The sequence below is a fragment of the Canis aureus genome, chromosome 4 (assembly GCF_053574225.1).
Source record: "Canis aureus isolate CA01 chromosome 4, VMU_Caureus_v.1.0, whole genome shotgun sequence".
Lineage (NCBI taxonomy): Eukaryota > Metazoa > Chordata > Mammalia > Carnivora > Canidae > Canis > Canis aureus.
In genome coordinates, this window is record NC_135614.1 from 70,013,164 (window position 1) to 70,034,435 (window position 21,272).

At 38.1% G+C, this 21,272-nt stretch overlaps 1 protein-coding gene across 7 annotated transcripts in view; it reads left to right on the plus strand.

Annotated features, from left to right (window-relative positions):
• The window catches only part of PLCXD3 (phosphatidylinositol specific phospholipase C X domain containing 3), a 184,400-nt gene that overhangs the window by 152,699 nt on the left and 10,429 nt on the right, over positions 1–21,272 (plus strand). For 3 of the 7 annotated variants that reach the window (XR_013378589.1, XR_013378591.1, XR_013378592.1), the window contains 2 exons: positions 6,835–7,011; positions 9,259–9,365. Coding sequence is in view for 3 of the 7 variants with exons in the window: in XM_077896108.1 (XP_077752234.1) it covers positions 6,835–6,988 (154 nt within the window). In the remaining 4 variants the exon portion in view is untranslated. Of the gene's footprint in view, positions 1–6,834; positions 13,440–21,272 lie in introns of those variants that run through there. The other 4 variants (XM_077896108.1, XR_013378590.1, XM_077896109.1 and 1 more) reach the window with 4 other exon arrangements.

Sequence of the window (21,272 nt, forward strand, 5' to 3'; positions counted from 1 at the left end):
TACACTATAAATCCAACATCTAATGAAAAAGAGAGATTAAGGGAAAGGGTGGCATTTATAAGACAACCTTGCAGTGTTTGTATAGTCACATCCCTCTGTACCAAAAGAGAGTATTCCGTAAATAAATACTAAAATATTAATACACAGATTCAAAGGGAATTTAGTCATCTCTTCAGAATACATAACTTCACTATGAAATAGAAATATTTCAAAAAAAAAAAAAAAGAAATATTTCATATTATGAAATTTTCCTTCATAATATTAGTGAAAGTTATTCAAATTTCCATTAGCAACTTTTTGACTGTATGGTGGAAGTAATATGAAAGAAAGAAGGAATGAATGAATCAATGTTCTCAGATTGTTACAAGATCCTAACATTCGATCTGAGAATTTTCAAAGGGAGACAATGTGTTCTTTATATATATGTGACAAGAATACAAGTTTCAGTGTCATTAGATGGCAGACGTTGTATGAAATTCATATTAGATTCTTCTTTACATGGGAGAATCAGAGAACTCTTCTTTAATTGGACAAAATGAATAACAAACCTTTAAGTGCATATAGAGTGAGGTTCAGACTCCACAGGCTTTTATTTTTTTTATTTTATTTTATTTTATTTTATTTTATTTTATTTTATTTTATTTTATTTTATTTTATTAAGATTTTATTCATTTATCCATGAGAGACACACACAGAGAGAGAGAGAGAGAGGCAGAGACACAGGCAGAGGGAGAAGCAGGCCCTGTACGGGGTGGAGGGGGGAGGGGGGGCACTCTATCCCAGGAACCTGGGATCAAGACCTGAGCCAAAGGCAGCCACTCAACCACTGAGCCACCCAGGCGCCCTCCACAGGCTTTTAAAGGAGGCTCTTAACAATCTGGCCAAACACCTTCCTGTTCCTCCCTTGCAGATGTGCAATACAGGTGTCCCCCTACTGTCCCCACACCTACATGGCCCCCACTTTCTGGTCAACTTGTCTTTCCTAATCATGTCATCTTTCATGCCCATATGCTTTTTTCTAAACCACTTCATTTAGTTCTGATTAACATTTTAAAATGTGTGCATATTAATGTATACAAGTCAGTGGGTTTAGGGATAAGTATATACCCATGAAACCATCACCATTAAGGCCATAAACACATTCATTACCTCCCAAAGTTTGCTTCTGCCCCCTTTATTATTGTTATTACTTTTGCATGTGTGTGTAGCAAAGAATACTTAACATAGGATCTTCCCTCTTAGCAAATCTTAGTATACAATACTAGAGGAGGGCATTATGCCAGGTGAAATAAGCCAGACAGAGAAAGACAAATAATGGATGATCTCACTTATATATGGAAATGAAAATAGTTAAAATCCTAGAAGCAGAGGATAAAATAGTGGTTGGCAGGAGCTGGGAAGAAAGGAAGAATGGGAAAAGTGATGAGTAAATGGTATAAAATATCAGTTATGCAGAATAAGTAAATTTTGGGGATCTACTAGACCGCCCCTATGCTTTCATGTATGTACTATTCCCTTTTCTTCAAATGCCTTCCTTCTTTGTCTAATGAGTCATGACCAAGTTCAAGATGTCATGTTTTGTGATATAGTCCTTAAATATATCACAAATTCCTCCTTTATTTCTCCAAAGTGACATAAATTATCTCATCCAACATACTCCCACAGAATCCTATGCCCATGACCATTCTACCATATTGTATTGTCACAGTTGTGTCACACCCATTTTGCTTGTTAGACTTTGTGACATCTGAGACCGAGATTTTTAGTTCAACATTTAAATTCAACAAATATGTTGTTTTCCTTTTGGGTTTCAGGAATTCTGGTAAGCACAGAGGATATATTGGTGACTGTGATATGATTTTTGTTCTTGGAAAAATGTGTAGGCACGACAGAAATAGGAATGGAAATGGATCAATTCAGTGCTGTTTGCAATGCACAGTCACAGAATTATGCTTAAGAAGTATAATAAAGCATAAGGAAAAGAAACAGTTCTTTTCCTTACATGGGAGGGATCAAGATCATGGCTGAGCCAAATCTTGGAGGGCAAGTAAAAATTAGTCAGACCAAGAAAGGTGCTCAAGAAGGAATGGTATTTCATAGAAAAGGAAGGCCTGAAAAAGTACTGGGCTTGAAACTACAGGGTATGGTTAGGGGAAAATACAAGCCTCTAAGTATTGCTGGAGAACAAATTAGCATGTAGGAAGTAGTAACAAATGAGGCCGGAGAGGGGTATGTGTGGTAGATGGTGTGAGGGAGGTATGGACAGATTCATCGATACCGCTAAAGAACTAGGTGTATCTTGTGGGTAAGAGAAGTCTTTGTGGTTGTTTTTGTAAAGGAATAAAGCACACAGATGAAAAAGAGATTGCCTGACTATAGTGTAGAAAAAGTACAAAAAAGGAGTGCATGGACAAGGCTATGGCAACATTTCTCCAAGAGAGATGAAGAAGGTTTGAACTCCAGGGTGGCTCTAGGGAGCCACAGTTAGAACACCATCCTCCACAGGTGTGCAATATATCTTTGTTGAATGAATGAATAAATGAATGAATACTTTTTTAAAAACTAAAGCTTAACTAGTTTATACCATGAAAATTGTTACATTGAGGCAATATTTTATTATCACCAGAGTAATTCACTCTATCAATTCAATTCAGTCTATCCAACACCAAATGTAATAAAAACTTGGCAATTAGCTATTACCTTGCATTGTCAAATCAATATGGCCCCCAAAGTGGCAAAACTTGGTTCCTGGGAGGGTGAATAAAAAATTTACTTTTTCTGTGTATAAAACATAGACATATAAACAGTGTATCAGCAGAAACAGTCTATCTGTGGTATATCATGGAACAGGAGGAAAGTAGAAAAAAATATTTTTAAAGGCTCCGTAGGGGGGCAATAAAGAAAATGGGTTAAGAAATGTACCCTAAGTAATTATTAGAACTTCAGTAGCATCAGCTTGTTTTAATCCAGGATATTTGTTGAACATAATTCTACTTAAGACCATCTGAGTATTTGAAATTCAACCTGGCAGTATTGCTTCCTTTGTCTTTGGTATCAGTATGATAGGTATGATATCCTTTTTCCTATATTTAGGAAAGTATATCTGGACAGAAAAATAAAAATATTCCCATGACTCAGATAAATGGCATGTTAAATGTAAAACTCAATTTTTTTTTAACATTTCATTTATTTATTCATGAGAGACAGAGAGAGAGAGAGAGAGGCAGAGACAGAGGCAGAGGGAGAGAAGCAGGGTCCATGCAGGGAGCCCGATGTGAGACTCGATCCCAGGGATCCCCGTAAAACCCAGTTTTCACCTGAGTCCCACAAACTATTCCAAAAGGATGTCTCATTGATCCTCAGTCTATTTTATAGGGAACCAGAGCAGAGCACCCTTATGTTCTCCTAACATCTCCTTATGGGGATGATAATTAGTTACTCTAAATTCAGGCCCAGGATTTTTCATCTTAGAGTAGCCAAAGGCATCGGAGGAGGTGTTTCTATGATGGTTATGGTTCTAAGATGGGAACTGGTTGCCCTGGAAACTTAGTGACCCTAGTACCTCAAGGTGTCTGGTGAACCAGCCACTCGGTTAAGGACAATACAGAGTCAACACTGGCCTCAGGGTGTTCCTATCCATGCCACCTCCCACCGCCCCCCCTTTCTTCCCAGGAAATGCCCCATTCTGATACTTTTTTCCACAGTGTCTCCCTTTTCCAAAATGCCAAGGTGATACTGCATTCACAACAGAGAGATATCATCTGCTGTAGCAAGTCCAGAAGAAAAAGTAAGGGAATTTGAACTGAGTGACGGCACACACATTGCCACAGCATCTGTCTTCCTAATAAACTTGAACACACTTGTGTGTGTGCTGAGGGATCTAGATTTTTTCATTGTAAGGTAGAATTATCTTCTGAAATGGTTACTGTGAAGACCAGATCTCCAGATCTTCAGTCTATTCTCTGAAGGCACTGGCCATTTAGATCCATGCTATCCTCTTTTAGAAGCAGTTGTTGGATCCTTCTCTTTTGCCTTTGGGAAAGTCAAAGACAAAGGCTTTGTCTAATGGGAAAATATATGTGCTGAAAAACATTGGATAAGAATTTTTAAGATATGACCCACCAGATTACTGTAGTCCAAGTCAGAGAAGCCAGTTTTGCCTGGATGGGTTGAGCTTTTTTAGACTAGATATGCTTTCTGAATCTGGAGAAATGCACATGCATTACATTCCACACTTTGGCTTCACAAACCAAAAGAGGCATGGCTTCCTTTTTGTGCTATTTTTCATGAAAATTACATGCTCCTGACTTACCTTCTACTTCTATGCCTAGTTCTTTTTTTTCTTTTCTTGAATCGAGTTTTCCACTCAGCCCTTAGATGCTGCTGAGCTTCACATTTTCTCTTCTTCTATAAAATCAGATAATCTTATCCACTCCCACAGTTCTAACTATGCTAGATGATGGCTCTTGACAGCTCTGTCCTGAATATCAGATCTGTACTCACCTACCAACTGAGATCTCAATTCGTGTGTCCCAAAGTCACCTCAAAATCAACATCTCATTCCAAATTTAGCATGTCCACTTGAAAGTCTTCCCTCCTGCCTTTCCAAGATTAGTGAATGACCCACCAGAATACTGCTAGCAATCTAGGCATCCATTCATGGCCTCTTTCCCTCTCTTCATGTCCATCCGACCTGCACTAACCAAACATCACTTTATTGCCTCAGTTCCTTTCAAATATATCTATTGCTACTGGTGCAGCTTAAGCTCCCTCATCTCTGGTCTGGATTATTTGACAGCTCCGTGATTGTTATTCCTGCCCTTACTCCAGTTCTGTCTCATTCATTCACCCACACTGAAGGCAAGCCACTCTCTCCAAACCACAAATCTAAGTATATGATTTCCCTAGTTAGCAGCTGACAGTTGTTCTACATTTTGAAAGCCCTCTTTCATCTGGTTCCTTCTTATCTCGCCAACTGAAGACTTCCTTAAATCTTATGATGTAACTATTCTGAGATTCCTACCCACCACATCATTCTCTCTTCCCTTTCTCCCCTCTCTCCTTCCCTCTCCCTCTCACTCAAGAATTCAAAGTCAACATCAATTTCCTCACACTTTTCTTTGTTGTCACACTGTCTGCTCTCAGGACTGCTTGTTTATCCATTTCCCATGTAAACTTCCCTTCCAGACACTTGGAGTCATAGTAGGTGTCACTTCAATGTGCTTCAGAGGATAAGGCACAGCATTATTAACATCACCTGTGTCTGTCGGTCCCCATGCCCTGCTCCTATGCACACATCATACAGTCAAGTAAAGAAATGGCATTTCCTATGCATGAAATGCACTCCTCATCCTCCATCCCCTATTCATACTTTGGCCTGGCCAATCTTCTTAATCTTCAGCATTTGGGGAGCAGGCTTCTGAGAAGTTTTCCCTGACTACTAGGTTCTAAATTAGGTGACTCTCCTTTATGCTTTCATGGTAATGAGTCATCTTTTTATTTTTAAGATTTATTTACTTATCTCAGAGAGTGAGAGAGCGCAATGGGAGGGGCAGAGAGAGAGGGAGACAGAATCTCAAGAAGGGGCTGCCTACTTAGTGCAGAGCCCAATACCAGGCTCGATCTCAGAACCCCAAGATCATGACCTGAGTCATGAAACCAAGAGTCTGGACACCTAACTGACTGAGCCACCAGGCACCCCTGTAATGAGTCATCTTTTATGATGAAAGTCAGTAGGCACTACACTTTGCTGAAAGATCTTCCAAAGCCTCCTTGTATCACTCAGAATAACCCTCAAAGCCCTTAAAATGGCCAACAGTGCCCTACAGGATCTGCCCTCTTATTTTCATCTTTTACTACTCTCCCTTTTCATTTTCCAAGTAGGCATGCTACCCCTTGGCCATGGTGCTAACTGAAATACTTCCCTAGATATTAACACAACTAACTCCCTTGTCTCCTTTAACTTTTGCACAAATGTCCCCTTATCTAAGAGGCCTATCAACCCATCCTATTTTATGTTATTTATTTATTTATTTTAAAATTTTTAATTTATTTATTCATGAGAGAGAGAGAGAGAAAGAGGCAAAGACACAGGCAGAGGGAGAAGCAGGCTCCATGCAGGGAGCCCGGTATGGGACTCGATCCTGGGTCTTCAGGATCAGGCCCTGGGCTGAAGGCAGTGCTAAACCTCTGAGCCACCCGGGCTGCCCAACCCATCCTATTTTAAGTGGTAATCTATACCACCCCTCTCTACCTGTAAACTCCAAATCCTTTTTTGTCCCCATTTTTATAGCACTTATTCCCTCCTATGAAATGATATAATTTATTTATGATTATTATTATTTGTCCCTCTTTGTCCTGATTGTGTCATTTTAAAAGTTTTTCTTTATGCACCTGCCCACCACCAAATCATGCATTCTTTGGATGCAGGAGTTTTTGCTGTCGTATCTATTTACAGTATCTAGCATATTTCTTGAAAGTAGCCAGCTCATAATAAATGTTTGTTAAGTGCATGTATTCAGTTCTGACCTCACCACCCCCATTAGCTTTGCAGGGTTTGCAATCACACCATGACAAACTGGAATATGAGTACAAGAATGTCATTCACTTAGTGGAAAAGCTGCACTATAAACTCTCACACGTCTAAGATTGCCAAAGATGAAAAGTCCAATATGGACCACTATGGTGAATATTTCTCCTGCAGAGTCCCTTCAGAGGTCTATAACTGAGGCATTTATTTTAATATGTTAGAAAACTAAAGGAAAGCCTGGCTATTGTAAGCTTGAAAAATAGTGTCCTGCCTTCTGTGACTTCTCTTTTTCTTTCCTTTCTCAGAGCTCTTCCTGCCATGATGCAGTGGGTCCGCACACAGAAGCCAGGAGAGAGTGGCATCAATATTGTCACTGCCGATTTTGTAGAACTTGGTGATTTCATCAGCACTGTCATAAAGCTCAACTATGTCTTTGATGAAGGAGAAGCCAACACTTGATTGTACCATTGGAGCATCCATGAGTAAGATAGAGAAGACTCATTGTATTAGACATATTATCTATAAACACTCTAATCTTCCTATTCCACTGGTCTCTGAGGGGATTAGGCTGATAGTGGGTGGGAAAAAGGGGAAACCATTTCTTCAGTGACTATTATCGTACTCTGCATTACTATAAATATTTCATTTCCCATTTGATGAGCAAAATCTGCTTCTAGTGTTAGAGATAAAAAAAGACCAGTGAGTTTTGTTTTTCAGAATTAGTCTTTGTAACGTATTAACTCATGAGTGTTTACTTGATTGCATTTCTGATTTCAGCGTAGGGCTCCTACAATGATTCCTCTAAGTGAACCTTTCCATTCCCTCTCTCGCGCGCTCTTTTTAATCAGATGCTGTATGGGACTCAAAATAATTGAATGCCCAACGTAATGTGTATTACACTGTTGTACTGAAATTTGTTTTTGTGAGACTTGGTATAATATAATATTCTGTAGCCATCTGCAATTGGTCAATCATTGCTAACTTTTGGTCATAGAAAATATGCATCAAGTCAGTTTCCCTGCATCAGTAATATTGGAAGACATAATCAGTAATTTTTGTGTTATATGAAAATAACAGCGTTTCACAGTATTTCTATTTAAGGCAGCTATAAATATAGTGTAAAAACTTTTTTGGAAGAACTATTTGTGCCAACTCTGTAGTGAAAAATGGGAGAGGGGGAAAGAGATGGATGCCATTTTAATTCAGGAATGTCTTAAATAATATTGCCCTGCAAATGCTCAGTAAATGAAAAATTATGACAAATGTGTTAAAATCAGGAAACTCTGAAAAGAACTCTTACAAAATCTCTCCTAACAATTCTCTTGATTAAAAAAGACAAGGTAGGAAAAAAAGAAGACAGAAGTCAAAGATTGTGCAAGCTTTCCTATGAAATTGGGATCTCCAAACATGTAATTCTAAATCCCAGGTTTTGCAGAACATATTTTGAGAGGCTTTGACTCAAATTCTTACTTGAAGTTGAGGAAAAAGGAAGGATGGCAGAAAGAACTAGAGCAGTTTTTGAAACTATACCCATAATGTGTCAAAGATCCATGAAATGTCTTTATGAGATTTCTAAATACATATGATCTGGGCAGATGCACTGAAAATTCACAGTGATCCATCACTTCTGGGTTCTATCCTACCCCAGAATCAAGACTATGGCAGAGGCAAAAGTTTTATGGAACCTTTCTGTATTCCAACGTTTGATAGTCCTGGTCTACAGGAAAATAAAAATGGTAACATGACTTTGCCTCGATTCCTCTTTGGTGTCCTTGTAATATTTGACAGCTCTAAGATAACTTTAAAAGAGCACAATAGCCTTCACCTATGTGCCTCACAAGAATATTGTGAGGCACTTCTACAAATCTCTAAATTGCTGAAATTCTTGTGATTATGAATTATTTTATGTTTGTGTTTAGAAATATTTGCATTTCAATAGTTTCTTGGGAAAATGCAGTCCATACAAAGTAGGGCCACAGAAAAAAAAAAAAAAAAAGCATGCCCTCAGTTTCTAATTAATTTAAACATAGGGCATGTGATTTAATCTCCTAGATCTAGGTCAGGAGGTTGATCCCACGGTTATGTCAAGATTATGAAGAATCAAGAGCTGGTTATAAGATTATAAATATTCATTGTCAGAAAATAGTATTTATTAGCAGTTGCAGGGAAGCAAGAGAAATTGTTTATACCGAAGAGAATGCTTATGCAGCGTGTATAGGTCTGCTTGGTAGACCTATAGCAGGCATATACACACAACAGTTCCACATTACAGTTGTGTGTCTTATGTCTCGCTACACACAGTATGCCAACATCCACCCACTCCCACCAGCAGACAGATACAGATGTGCACAGACACACACAGAGCTGGCCAGACACACAGTTCTTTTCAAGTGAAAACATTGTTAATATTAAATAATTTAATTTTAGACTGAAGCCCTTAACAAGGGATGAAAAGAGCAGAAGTAAGACCTTTGAAAGTAGAGTAGCCAATCATATTCAAATATTTTTGTAAAATATTCTAGCTTGGGACTTAATTATTTTACAAATATGGTTTTCTGTCCACCTTTCCTCCTCTTGTGGTTTATTATCTTTTTATCTCTTTAACCTGTTATTCATGTGCAATTGAATATAAATCCTTTTTAAAAGACTATGGATTATTGAAATTTTCATCCTGTAAATTTGCTTTGTGAGCAGATTTTCTCTCTGATGATTCATTATTCATCCCTCAGGAGGATCTTTAGCCAAGCACACTTGCAATGACACAAGGATTTGACTTATAAATATGACAGAAAACAAATCTTTCAACATATTAATGAAGAATGAATAAAATATAGAGGTAACTATGTTGTATTTTCTTGCACTTAGATGCTTTCTTATAATGTTTGCTTAGAATTAGCTTTGTCACATTTGTCATTTAGGTGCTGGGAAAAAACAAACATACTGAAGCTTTAGACTAATTGTGCAGTTTTTTAACTGGAGAAAGCTTTTTATTGCTATTAATGATATGCACACAGAAACCTTGTTTGACAGAAGGTATTTTCAAGTCAATGTTATGATTTCCATGTGGACTTATAGTCCCTATGTAGCAGGCACCAAGAATAAATGGACTTGCCTTAATTTCTAAAGGAGGGAACAGATAGAAGTGAACCAGGGGTCCTCCAGCTAGAGGGAGATCACCGGGAGGGAGTCCTTGGAAAGGAGAATGGAGAGAAGGCATCTTTGGCTGTCTTCTGTCCATTGGCCCTGCCCTGGAGCACACTTAGGGAACAGATTGTGGGCCTTAAATAAACAGTGAGGGTGAGGACTAGTATTATGCAATCAGAGCTTACCCTCAGCCTATGCTCCTTTGTCTTAGCAGGGCATTGTCTTTCCAGAGAGCTAGGAGCACAAGGGCTACAAATAGGCCCCAAGATAGTAGGAGATACATCTTGGTGCACTTTTTTGTTTTGGATCGGTTTCTTTCTTCTTTTTTTTTTTTTTTTTCTTAAGACTTTATGCCACAAGTCCTGCAAGGCAAAAAAACAGAAACAAAATCCAACTTTTAGTCAATCTGCTGCAGGAAATCAAAGGTGTGGGTGGGATGAGGGAAAATATGCAAGAAATATCATTTATTTGGTTTGCTTTCCTGTCTATAATTTTGAAGGACCAAAATAATGAACACTCCTGCCATTATCATTCATGTCTCCCTTATTACTACACAATCATATGAGTGCAGAGAATGAGGAGGCATCTTTGAAAAGCCTTAGGATATGCTATATGACCTCAATATTCACTTTCAGCCATACTGGGAAAACTCACTTTTCATGGAGCGCCACCTAACAGTGAATGTACTAGAGCATGAAGTGTTTGGCATGTATGCACCTGTATGTATACACACATGCAAACACACACAGGATGCACATGTCACACACACACACACACATTATTCAAGTTAAAACTGCACTCTCCAATCACTCAACTTGATTCTATTGCCATTTTAATTCTTAAAATCAACATTTCTTACATTAATGGGCACAAACATAATTCAAATATTTAAGAGGGGAAAAAATCTCTAGAAAATCAGTGAAAAATAAGACCTTCATAAACAAGAAATGCCTAGCAGTAATAGTCTAAATACATTGTCAATACACTTCAAGGCTGGAGAACTGAAGATGGACTTGAATATAAATCACAAGCAGACACTCATCTTTACTAAAAGCTGTTTTAAGTTCTTTGAGGTCCTGACATGTTTTAGCCAGAGTTACCTGTTCAGGACTGGAAAGTTGGAAGTCTCAGGAAATGCATGTTCTCATGAGTCTCCAGTTCTAGAGTTTTACAGATCCAGTGACACAATCTCCTACCTTTTGGCCACTCATCCAAATGAGAGTTCCATAGAGAGAGTGCTCGAGTTTTGAGTTGCTAACAGAAAACAATGCACAGTGTCCTTCAGGATATGCTAAGCAAGGTTTTTAAAGGTATTTTTATTTTACAGCACTTTAGTCTTTTCAACTAGATTTCAGTGACACAATGGTGTAAATGCTATATTTGCCATAACTTCTTGGTGGCTCCTGTGTTACATACAGTTTTAAATAATGCTCTAAATTGTTTGTTTTCCCAATGACATCAATAAAATGTTCTGTAGAATTTGTAAAATGTATTGATTGAATCTGTTGAAAATTGTGCAGTTTTTATTTCATTTGTGATACTATTTCATAGGTATTAGTTCTAAATGTATATTTGTATGAGTCAAAAATATGTGCTTGTATGTGGTTTGTGTGTTAATATATTGTATCTTATCAAAAATCAAACTTATCCTAAAGAAAAAGGGCACATTATGACCAGCCTTAAATCATTGCCATTTTTTGTTGTAATCTGGGATTAAAATTTCAAGAGAAATAATGTTTTTGTTTAAAATGGCCTTTAAAAAAAAAAATCACATGAGGAATGTGCTTTAGAAATTACCTGAGTTCCCTCAAGCAAATAGTTAAGCTTGTGGAGCACCTGAAGCTTCTCAAAAGTGTCCAATGTCAATCATTTATTAACTTAATTATCATGCAGAAAATTAGATTCACATTTGTTTCCATCAGCAACAGAACCAGTGCACTTCAAAAGCTGTTCTTCCAAACACGGAACCATTCTGCATGTAAGCATAAGTTTTCCATAAAAAATCCTTTCTTCAAAACCATTGCTTTTTAAAGATTGGATCTTCTCAGTTAAGATGAACTCCCTAGGCTCTGTGAGAGTTGCTAAAGACCCATCAACATTGGATGGTTCCAACATGGTTCCCTTCTCAAAACACAGGCATGCAACATCCTTTTACACTTTTGCTTTCTGCCTACGTGTAGTCTAGCAATAGAAAACGCGTGACTAATTCAAGGATCTGCATGAGTTGTCATGCTCAAAGCAAAAACTTTGTCATCTTCCTTGAGCCTAGGATCTGGGTGTGGAATATTAATCAATCCTCTTATGACCTCTTCTTTCTCCATCTTCAATTATTTCTTTTCCATATTTAGGCTTGTCAGTTAAAACACAGGACACCCAGTAAAATTCTAATTTCAGATAAATAATATTTTTAGTATAAGAATTTTCAAAACATTTCATGAGACATACTAAAAACTTACTCATTGTTTATCTTAAGTTCAAATTTAATTGGATGTGTCCTGTATTTTTCTTTAATCTGGCAGCCCTATCTGTCTTGCCTTTCTCTTTTTCAGATGAGCTATATATATAATGGATGGTGAGCTCCTACCTCCTTCTAAACCCCTATACTAAGATATCTCATGGAAATCTATAGTCCTAATACCCCTCGTGAAGGAAAGTGTTGGTCAATCCCAAGTTCCATGAATGCTTTACAAAGGACCAACTCAAATATAGATGGCATAATCAAGCAAGTGCCTCTATAAGATTAATGCCACCACATTGAAAATTTTCCTTTATCATTCCAGAGTCTCCCCCATTAATCCCATAAATGACATTCCCCAGTAACTGGGATACCCCCAAACACACTCCATGTTAAAAATGCCCCTAGAAAGTGGTAGTACTTTCCAACTCAACTTAAAATTCAATTTCTTTTTCACTCACAGAGGTAACAGTCTAATCCATTACTCCCTTCTTTACACCCTACCACAAATTATTTTTATCAGTTTAGAACTGATCATCTATGGAATTATAGAACATTGATACAGAAAAAAAAAACTCTCTTGATTGCTGAAAAAAAGAAAGGTAAAAAGAGTCTGGGATATAGGCACAACTTTGTCAGAACTTTCTCAGGAAACTTGGTTGTTCAAGGGATAGAACATGGACCCTGACAATGAACCAGTACCTGACAGGGAGATTTGGCAAAGCAGATTATAACAACCAGCATTTTTTTTTAGAGGAATTGAAAACTCAAGATACCCCAGGGTAAGAACAAAGATATCTAGGGCCAGTTTCTAGAACAGTTTGCAGAGAATAGAATTATGATGGAATTCCTAAAATAGAGTTTTCAAAGACTGTTGTATCCAACAGTGAATCCTTGATGTGGTCTGAATGTGGATAGAGTTTTGGAACATTTTTGGTACCTACCTCCTTTCTTGAAATTCCTATAAGTGACAATAAAATCCAAATTCCTTATTACAACGTTTCCATCTCATGGTCCCTGCTTACAGATATTCTTATTTGATTTGCTTAATTTCTAAAGGATGGAAGTTTGCAAAGCTGGTGACATTTCCTTCATTAGACACCAGAAATTCACCAGAGGGAGACAGATCTGTGCCTTCTCTTTTTAGGATCTGGTCATTGATAATTTAATGTGGTGTAAAGAAAATACATACCTGCCACTGTTCTGTTTAGCAAATGTGAATTTTTTGGATAAGATTATTGTTCTTAATGTAAAAAAAGTTTCTTTGTATCCAGTGAAATGCTAATAAAGTCCTGGTACCAGTTATCTTTATTATTCTTATCTCATATTCATCAATGCTTTATTATAAGTCCAAAAGTAGATCTCTTACATGGAACATGATTCAGAGCATGAGAAAATATAATTCTTTTTTAAAAATATGAATCACAATATAAGGATTTCCTCTGTGAAAAGATATGTTCTCCACCAATAAAGGCAATGCCACGAGTACTTCCATTACATCAAAGTTAGGTATCTCCAAAGTCTGATGCTCTGAGCTTCTGATATTACCACAAAGAAGACCAATATCAATACAGAAATATTACATTAATTTAGTGTTATTATTATAAAATGCCATCCTGGGGCTAAAAGCTTAGGGTGAAGGAAATCTACTTTTGCTGAGCCTTCACTATGCCCAATGCATGAAACACTATTTCAAAAAGGAAATTGCCTTTGTATTTCACCAAATAAAGTCTATGGATTGGGGTTCAAGTCAGCCTTCAAACAAAATTTAAGTATTGTAATAGTACTTTAAATACCATTCAGCAAAACAAAACAAAACAAAAAATAAACAAAAAACACACAGTCCAAGATTATTTGGGGGACTGAACTTGGACATAAGTCCCCCCAAAAAACCTCTGCTTGTTAGATACATTCATGGGTTCATGACATTGAGGATTTCTATTTATAAAGCTGTAGTGATTTCTACATTTGTAAAACAGTGTGTACCTGTGAAGAATGCTCCACATAATCATATCTTTGTCCTTAACATTGCCATAGTTTATGGGAGCCATTGTTCATTTAGTCAGTTATTTAGCAAACATTTGCCAAATACGTGCTCTATGGTAGGCTCCCTGCTAAGTACTACAAGACATTTCTAAAATGTCCCTTAGGAAAATGGATGAAGCACATCTTTGGTACTTTCTCCATGGAGCTAACAGGTGGCGTCATTTTGTCCTTTAATAAATAAACAACAAACAAACATGCATTTGTTCTCAATGACCTTTTCAAAGTAATATCCCCAGAGAGTAAAGCTGTTTGAACACAGTTGTTCCTGAAAACCTAAGAAGAAAAAGACAATTTCTGCAGCAAGTACAACTGGGAATAGGTTGGTAAGGGCCGAGCATTAATGAACAGTGGATTCCCCATCTCTCCCTGCCATATTCCCCGTCCTCATGCATGGGAACGCTGTGTTCAAGCTCGGCTGCCACATTCTATCCATGACTCTAAAACAGCCGAAGTGGAGACTCCATCTCTTCTCGCTCCTCTCCTTGCCTCCAGCACTTCAGATGAAACTTTTTCCTTCCCACGAGAGGCTGACTTCATAAGGTAAAACAGACTCCATAAAGAAGTGTCTCTTCCACACAGGGTAAAAATGGTGATGCTTTCTAGATCAAAAGAGTGAAAACATCACCTGAAATTGGAGGAAATACCTCTTTTAAAGTAGAAAGTAAGGCTGAGGCTTACTAATCCTGGGATGGATGGTTTCAGCATTGGCTCTCTCAACATGTGCTTCACCATAGTCCTTAATAATAAACCATAATAAAGGCTGCCCTGGAATCAAGTTCAAGAAGCAAACCTGAATATAGCGAGGCACCTTCTACCACATATATCCTTCAGTTCAGTGGATAGACATATTCCTGGAACCATCTGCAGCTAGCTATTAAGTAAAGGTGAACCACATTAAAACCACATTGAATTCTAGAAAGGGGGATTTAGTGCCCTCAGTGACAGGCAGAGGAGGATGGTGAAGAATGCCAATGCTGACAGTTCCTGAAGAACTCCTTGTCAGAATACTTACTCTCCTCTCACACTTTTTAACCTCATGGAAATGTGTAAACTTGACCTCCTGGGGTTTTACCGAGAAATAATTGAGAGAAAATCTTTTGCCTCAACACAAGTGCTCAGCTATTATTAAATTGTGCTTCTTTCATTTTGCGGGGAAAGTATGTCTGCAGACTGGTTTTCATTTTGGCATGAGGAAAAAGCAGAAAATATTAATATAGAACCAATAATCCTTTTCTCATTGGACTATAAGATTTTGAGTCTTTGACTTAAACTTTGACAAGAGGAGGCACATCTTAGCTATTTCTGCATTCCCAGGGCATGGCAGTTATTAAAACATGTTTGGACACAATGAAATTAAATTGTGAGTAGATGTGACCCAATCAAATGGTAGACAAGTGCTTGAGAAGGGCCATGCACATGCTGAGCACTGTGGTGAGGAGGATTCAAAAAAATATAAGTCAGTATCCTCCACGTCTTGTATTCCTTGGAGAAATACTAACATTGGAGGAATTTAGGGGAAAATATACTGCATGGTGTTCACTCCAAATGCAGAAAAACGCCATCTCTTAGCCATAAAGTCAACTCAGTCATTGCGAAGAATATCTACCCAGGGAAACTGGCTTATGATGCAGCTATTTAAAAAGAGCTGAGAAAGGGTGAGGAAAGGGATTACATTTTGTTTTATTTTGTTTTTTGTCTGGGGGTTTGTCAGGTTTTTTTACATTTTGAATTTCCACAAAATCTCTTGCAAACTTTTCCATGCTGCTTCTGCATGTAGACACAAGTGGGATTTGCTGAATACATTAACTAGAATTCCACAGCTCCTGCTTCTAACAAGACTGCTCCCTTCCCCACACTCTCCTGGGTTCCCAGAAGAGGTTTCCTGTATGCTTAGTTAAACAAACAAACAAACACATTTTCCAGCTCTTGGCTGTTTTGGCTGTTGTTACTTCCTCATCTCGATGCTCCCTTCAGCCTCCAATCTTGGCCTCTTTTCCACCAGAGCCAAGAATCTGTCCAGTAGGCACTGCTTATCCCCAGCTGGGCATCACAGCAAAGGTAAAGCCCTCAGGTGCCAAAGGGGTGAGCAATCAAAGCTGAACAAAGGCAAATGTGAAATACTTCTCCTTCCTTTATGTTAGACTCTAATAGACAGACTCTACTACCCTAATAGTAGTTACCCCAAAATCAGTTCTCTCTCTTTCTCTCCCCTCCTCCCCCATTATCTATGGGCTTGGGACAGAAATTAATTCCAGTGGAAGCCCCCATGATGTTCCCAAAGTCAACTACTTCCCTCTAAAGACCAAACTTTCTTCCTGGTCGAATTTATCTTCATGGCTACACCTTCTCTTAAGAAATTATCCTACGAGGTTTCCTGGTTCTTATACCTATAGGCCTCTGATAGACCCACCCTCTCAATTCTGTTATTTAGAGCCATTCTAGGACCCCAGGTGCTCGTACTCTAAAAGAATCAGCAGCTTCTCCCAGCAGCCATCTCCATGCAAATGACAGAATTGGGTAGAGGACTTTAATGTTTAGGTTCATAGCTTCTCTTTAGTAGGATCCTACCTTTATTCGCTGCAAACAAAACCTATTCTCTCACAATTCAACGAGCTCATTCACAATGAAGTATTAAATTAAAGAAGCATTTACATAGAGTAAAAAGTAAAACTCACAAAATAATATATCACAAGATGGATTTCATAAGGGAAAGGCCAATAGCCGTGTGTCCCCTTGCCCACCTGGGAGTTTTCTTGGAAAGCCCTATGAAAACATTCCGGACTCCCTGAGGTTGCACTTCTCAAACTTTATGATGCACACAACAACCAGAATCTTAATGAAATACAGACTCTGATTCAGCAAGTTAGGGCTGGGGCACCAGATTCTGCCTTTCAAACAGCCCCCCCAAAACGATGCCGATGCTCCTGGTACAGGCATCCCACTCTGAGTAACTACTATGGAGCTCAACTTTAAAACAACTAGTCGAATTTATCTTCATGGCTATGCCTTCTCTTAAGAAATTATCCTACGATAAATGTTTAGTCCAAATGAGATACTCTGAAGTCTTGAGTTTTCCAGGAGATCTACTTTGGGGGAGAATTACATGACCAGATCTTTAATTTTAAAACCAATTTGGGGGGCACATGGGGAGCCTGCTTCTCCCTCTGCCCATGTCTCTGCCTCTCGCTCTGTGTTTCTCAGGAATACACAAATAAAATCTTTAAAGGTAAATAAATAAAGCCAATTTGGGTGGAGGAATTATTATTGGAAAAAGGCTATAATAATTAAAACCCTTTTGTTTCTTACATTTAGTTAACCTGAAGCCACCTGTAACTACTTGTTACTGGTTCAGATCAGTTTTATATGTTTAATCAGTTTAAAAATCAGATTAATTTGCCCATTATTATGAGGGAGACCACACAGAAGATGAAACATGGGTCATCTTACAAAACAAAGGAAAGGAGAGGGTTACAGATTTCTGTGAAAGGGTGAAGTTTAGATGACATTTCAATGCAACACTATTTTAATACATTCGAAGCTGAGTAAAGCTGTATAGAGTCTGGACTACAAAGTGGACCCAGTGTTTGGCCCTACAAAGAAGATAGCTATGTGAGAAAACCCCTTCTCCAAAGCTCTGCTCTTGGGTTGTGAGTAGAGGTTGTTCACCTGCATCAGAGTGACTTAGATCCTGCATGCAGGAGTGGGATGTCTCATTCTTACTGTTGGATTTTCAGGTAGCCACTGTCATTCAAGAAGGGCATTCTTAGGACACTTTAGAGCCACAGTATGCCCTTGGGAGAAAGAGCATTTCCTGTTCACTTTGCCAAACTGGCTTTATCTCTGCCTGCTATTCCAGCCTGATGAATGGCCAAGCAGATTTTACATTCTCAGTCCAAGCTAATTCTTACTTTCTCAGTTTGTGATAGAAATCCAACTCAAGTTAATTTAAGCACCCTCCCCCCTGCCCCCAAAAAAGAGGGGGCTACTTCTCAGTCTATTTGAAACTGAAACAAGCAGCTTTGGGATAAACTGGGTCTGGGATCTCACACAGTCTCATGAAAGCTTGAATTTTCTCCATCTCTCAGTTTTACTTTCCTTTGCACTGACTATATTTAAGTAGAGTTTTCTACATTGAGTCAAGATGACCAAGGAGCACTTCTTTTTCCCAATAACTTCCACCAAGAAACAGAATTGAGTGTGACTGGTCTGATTTGGAGCTGAAGTCAATTTCCCAATTGAGCACTGCACAAATGAGAATGGAGTGGGATGGGAGGTGGTCACTTACAAGGAAAATCGAAGCTCTGCTACAAGGTGTGAGAAGGTGCTCCCGTCAGGCACAAATACCAATGTCCTCTACCAAGGTTTTCCAATCACCTCTGAGATCATGCACTGGATGGGGGCACTGCCTTTCTTTACTCATCAGATTGGACTTGATGGCTTTGACTTCAGTTCTAAGTCGCAAAGGAGATAAGAAAGCAAAAACTAGCATTAAGTAGATTTTTAATGTTTATGTTTTAGAGGGTTTCTGTTTGTTTTACTTTTTTATTTTAAATAATTTCAATGAATTTACAGAAAAGTTGCAAAGTTATTAGAGAAAACTTTCACATATACTTTCCTTGGAGTCATTTTTAATTAATTTCTTTTTCATGTTAGGCTCTTACCATCTGGGAAATAGTATGTTTTAAGGTGTTATTCACATTCCAGAGGCAATTAAGATGTCAGTATTGAAAACTTTAAAAATCTATATCCCTAAAGCCATTCATATAAAGAAGTAAGTCTTCATTCAAAATGCACAATATAAAAAAAAATGCACAATATGCTAAGAGCACCACGGAGAATATAAGAATAAAGTCAGTGATTCATATAAAAAGAGGAGAAAGGAAAATCCTTAAGATGTAGAATATACAAGAAGATGTTAGGTGTGCTGTTTAGTCCAAACGAGATACAGGCTAGGATTCGTGCTGTAGGGAAGTAACAGGCAATTCTGAGCAAGACCATTTCCAGAAGAAAGTAATAAAGTGAAATTAACGGTTTTATAATGGGAGAAATTATAGCCTTGGTAGCACTAAATCATTTCTCCCTAATCAATACTAATCGCAGGAGGTTCAGAAGTCATCAACTCTGTCCTCTTGGGGTCACTGTTGAAATTATGGGCTGAGTCGAATCTACCTAATACCTGAGATAAAGCATTTCTGAATTTAGGAAGTGAATGAACTAGTGTGCGGTGTCTATCTCTGTGTGTATGTTAATGTTTAGGAGCTCCGTAGGATTTTCTGCAGGATTTCCTCAAAAGTTATTTAGTAATAACTGAACTGAAGCCTTATTAGATGACCCCATCTAACAAGATTCCTCACAAGGCCACATTACCAAATTTTGGCTGCCATTTCAGCAGCTACAATTTCTTATGATGCTGCAAACATAAAAGGGCCTTCCAAATAAAAATATTATATAAAAACAGGTTTTTAAACTACCAGTGAAAATGTCAAAAGATGACCAGCAGCCATGAGGACATGAATGGTTTTTGTTTTATTTACCAGTGAACTCCCAATACGTACTACAATAACTGTGTATTAGTGTCCCAGAGCTGCTATAACAAACTGGGTGGCTCAAAATAACAAATTTATTCTCTCACAGTTCTGGAGACTGTAAGTCTGAAATCAAGGTGTCAGCACATTTGGTTGGTTAGTGCTGGAAGATTAGGGGTGAAGGGAGCCATCCTATGCTTCTTTCCTAACTTCTAATAGTTGTAGGAAACCCTTGGTGTTCCCTGGCTTATGGATGAGTCACTGCCTCCCTCCCCATATTGCTTTGTCCTCCACGCTTATGTGTGTACTCTCCTCTTCTTATAAAGACACCACTTATGGACAACTCTAATCCAGTATGACTTCATCTTAACTACATCTGCAAAGACCCTATTTCCAAAGTAGATCGCGTTGGCAGACACTCTTCAAATTACTATCAATTAGTAAATGTCTTAAATGCTGGAATAACCACAGTGTGTTCAAACATAATATCAATGTATCATCCATCTTTCTTTTGATAGATTTCCCCTACGGTTCAGTGGTTGGTTTGGTTGTTTAATAAATTTAAATCAAAACAGGGTCGAAATTCAAATTACCATTGTGTAAAGACTCATTTGGAACTTCTTTTTCTTATAGACTGACAATACAGGAAGACCTGAACACCAAAAACAACATTCTCACATTGTTACTATGTAACTCTAAAAAATAATGTTCTAGCACACTCTGCTCAAATAATGTGTCTTTTTCCTACAACCTCACCCCATTACATGTCTCTGTAGATGCCTTCCCCAGTAGAAGGAGTACAGGATTAATAATTCCTTTATCCTTTTTTATTTACCACTTTTGGTTGCACTTCAAGAGATATAATAGACTTGTGTTAACAAGTTAACAGAACGGCATCTAGGTAGAACAGATTTGTTATCTCGTGGTCCCATATAGATAATAATAAACTCTAGTGTACCCATGAGGATCAAACAAGGAAACAGAAACCACATAGTCACTTGAATAGGGAAAGATTAACATAAATAATTATTAACTATAACAAAATATTGAAGTACTAGAGAATTGGTTAGCCTGAAGTAAGAAGAATTAGAACTCTAAAGAATATAGAAATAACAGGAATAATGAGCAGTCTCAACTTCCAGGTCTGAGATAGAGCCTCCAAAAAAGAAGTCCTCCCAGAGAAAGATCCATTTCTTATTGTGCATTTGCTGAGATGCTTTGTCACTGAAACTTGATGGTAACCTGCCCTCTGGAGGAAGCCATCCAGAGGGAGCTGTAATGCCTCAGAATTCATTGCATGTTGCTCAAGTAGGTATAGGAGAAACCATGGATGGAGGTGTGCTATACACAAGAGTCTCTGTTACAGAGCCATCCCTGGGAGAAGCTGCTAGCTGATGGTGTTTCTGAGCATTGTGCACTGCAGGAACCCAGCCCTAGAGCAATCATTTGGCAGGAGGCTGGCAAGAGGTTCAAACTGAGGCCAGAAGACAATAACACTTTCTTCCTTTAGCTTCTATGATATTGTGATTGAAAAGAAATATATATATTTGGTTTTCATCCATAATTACCTGCT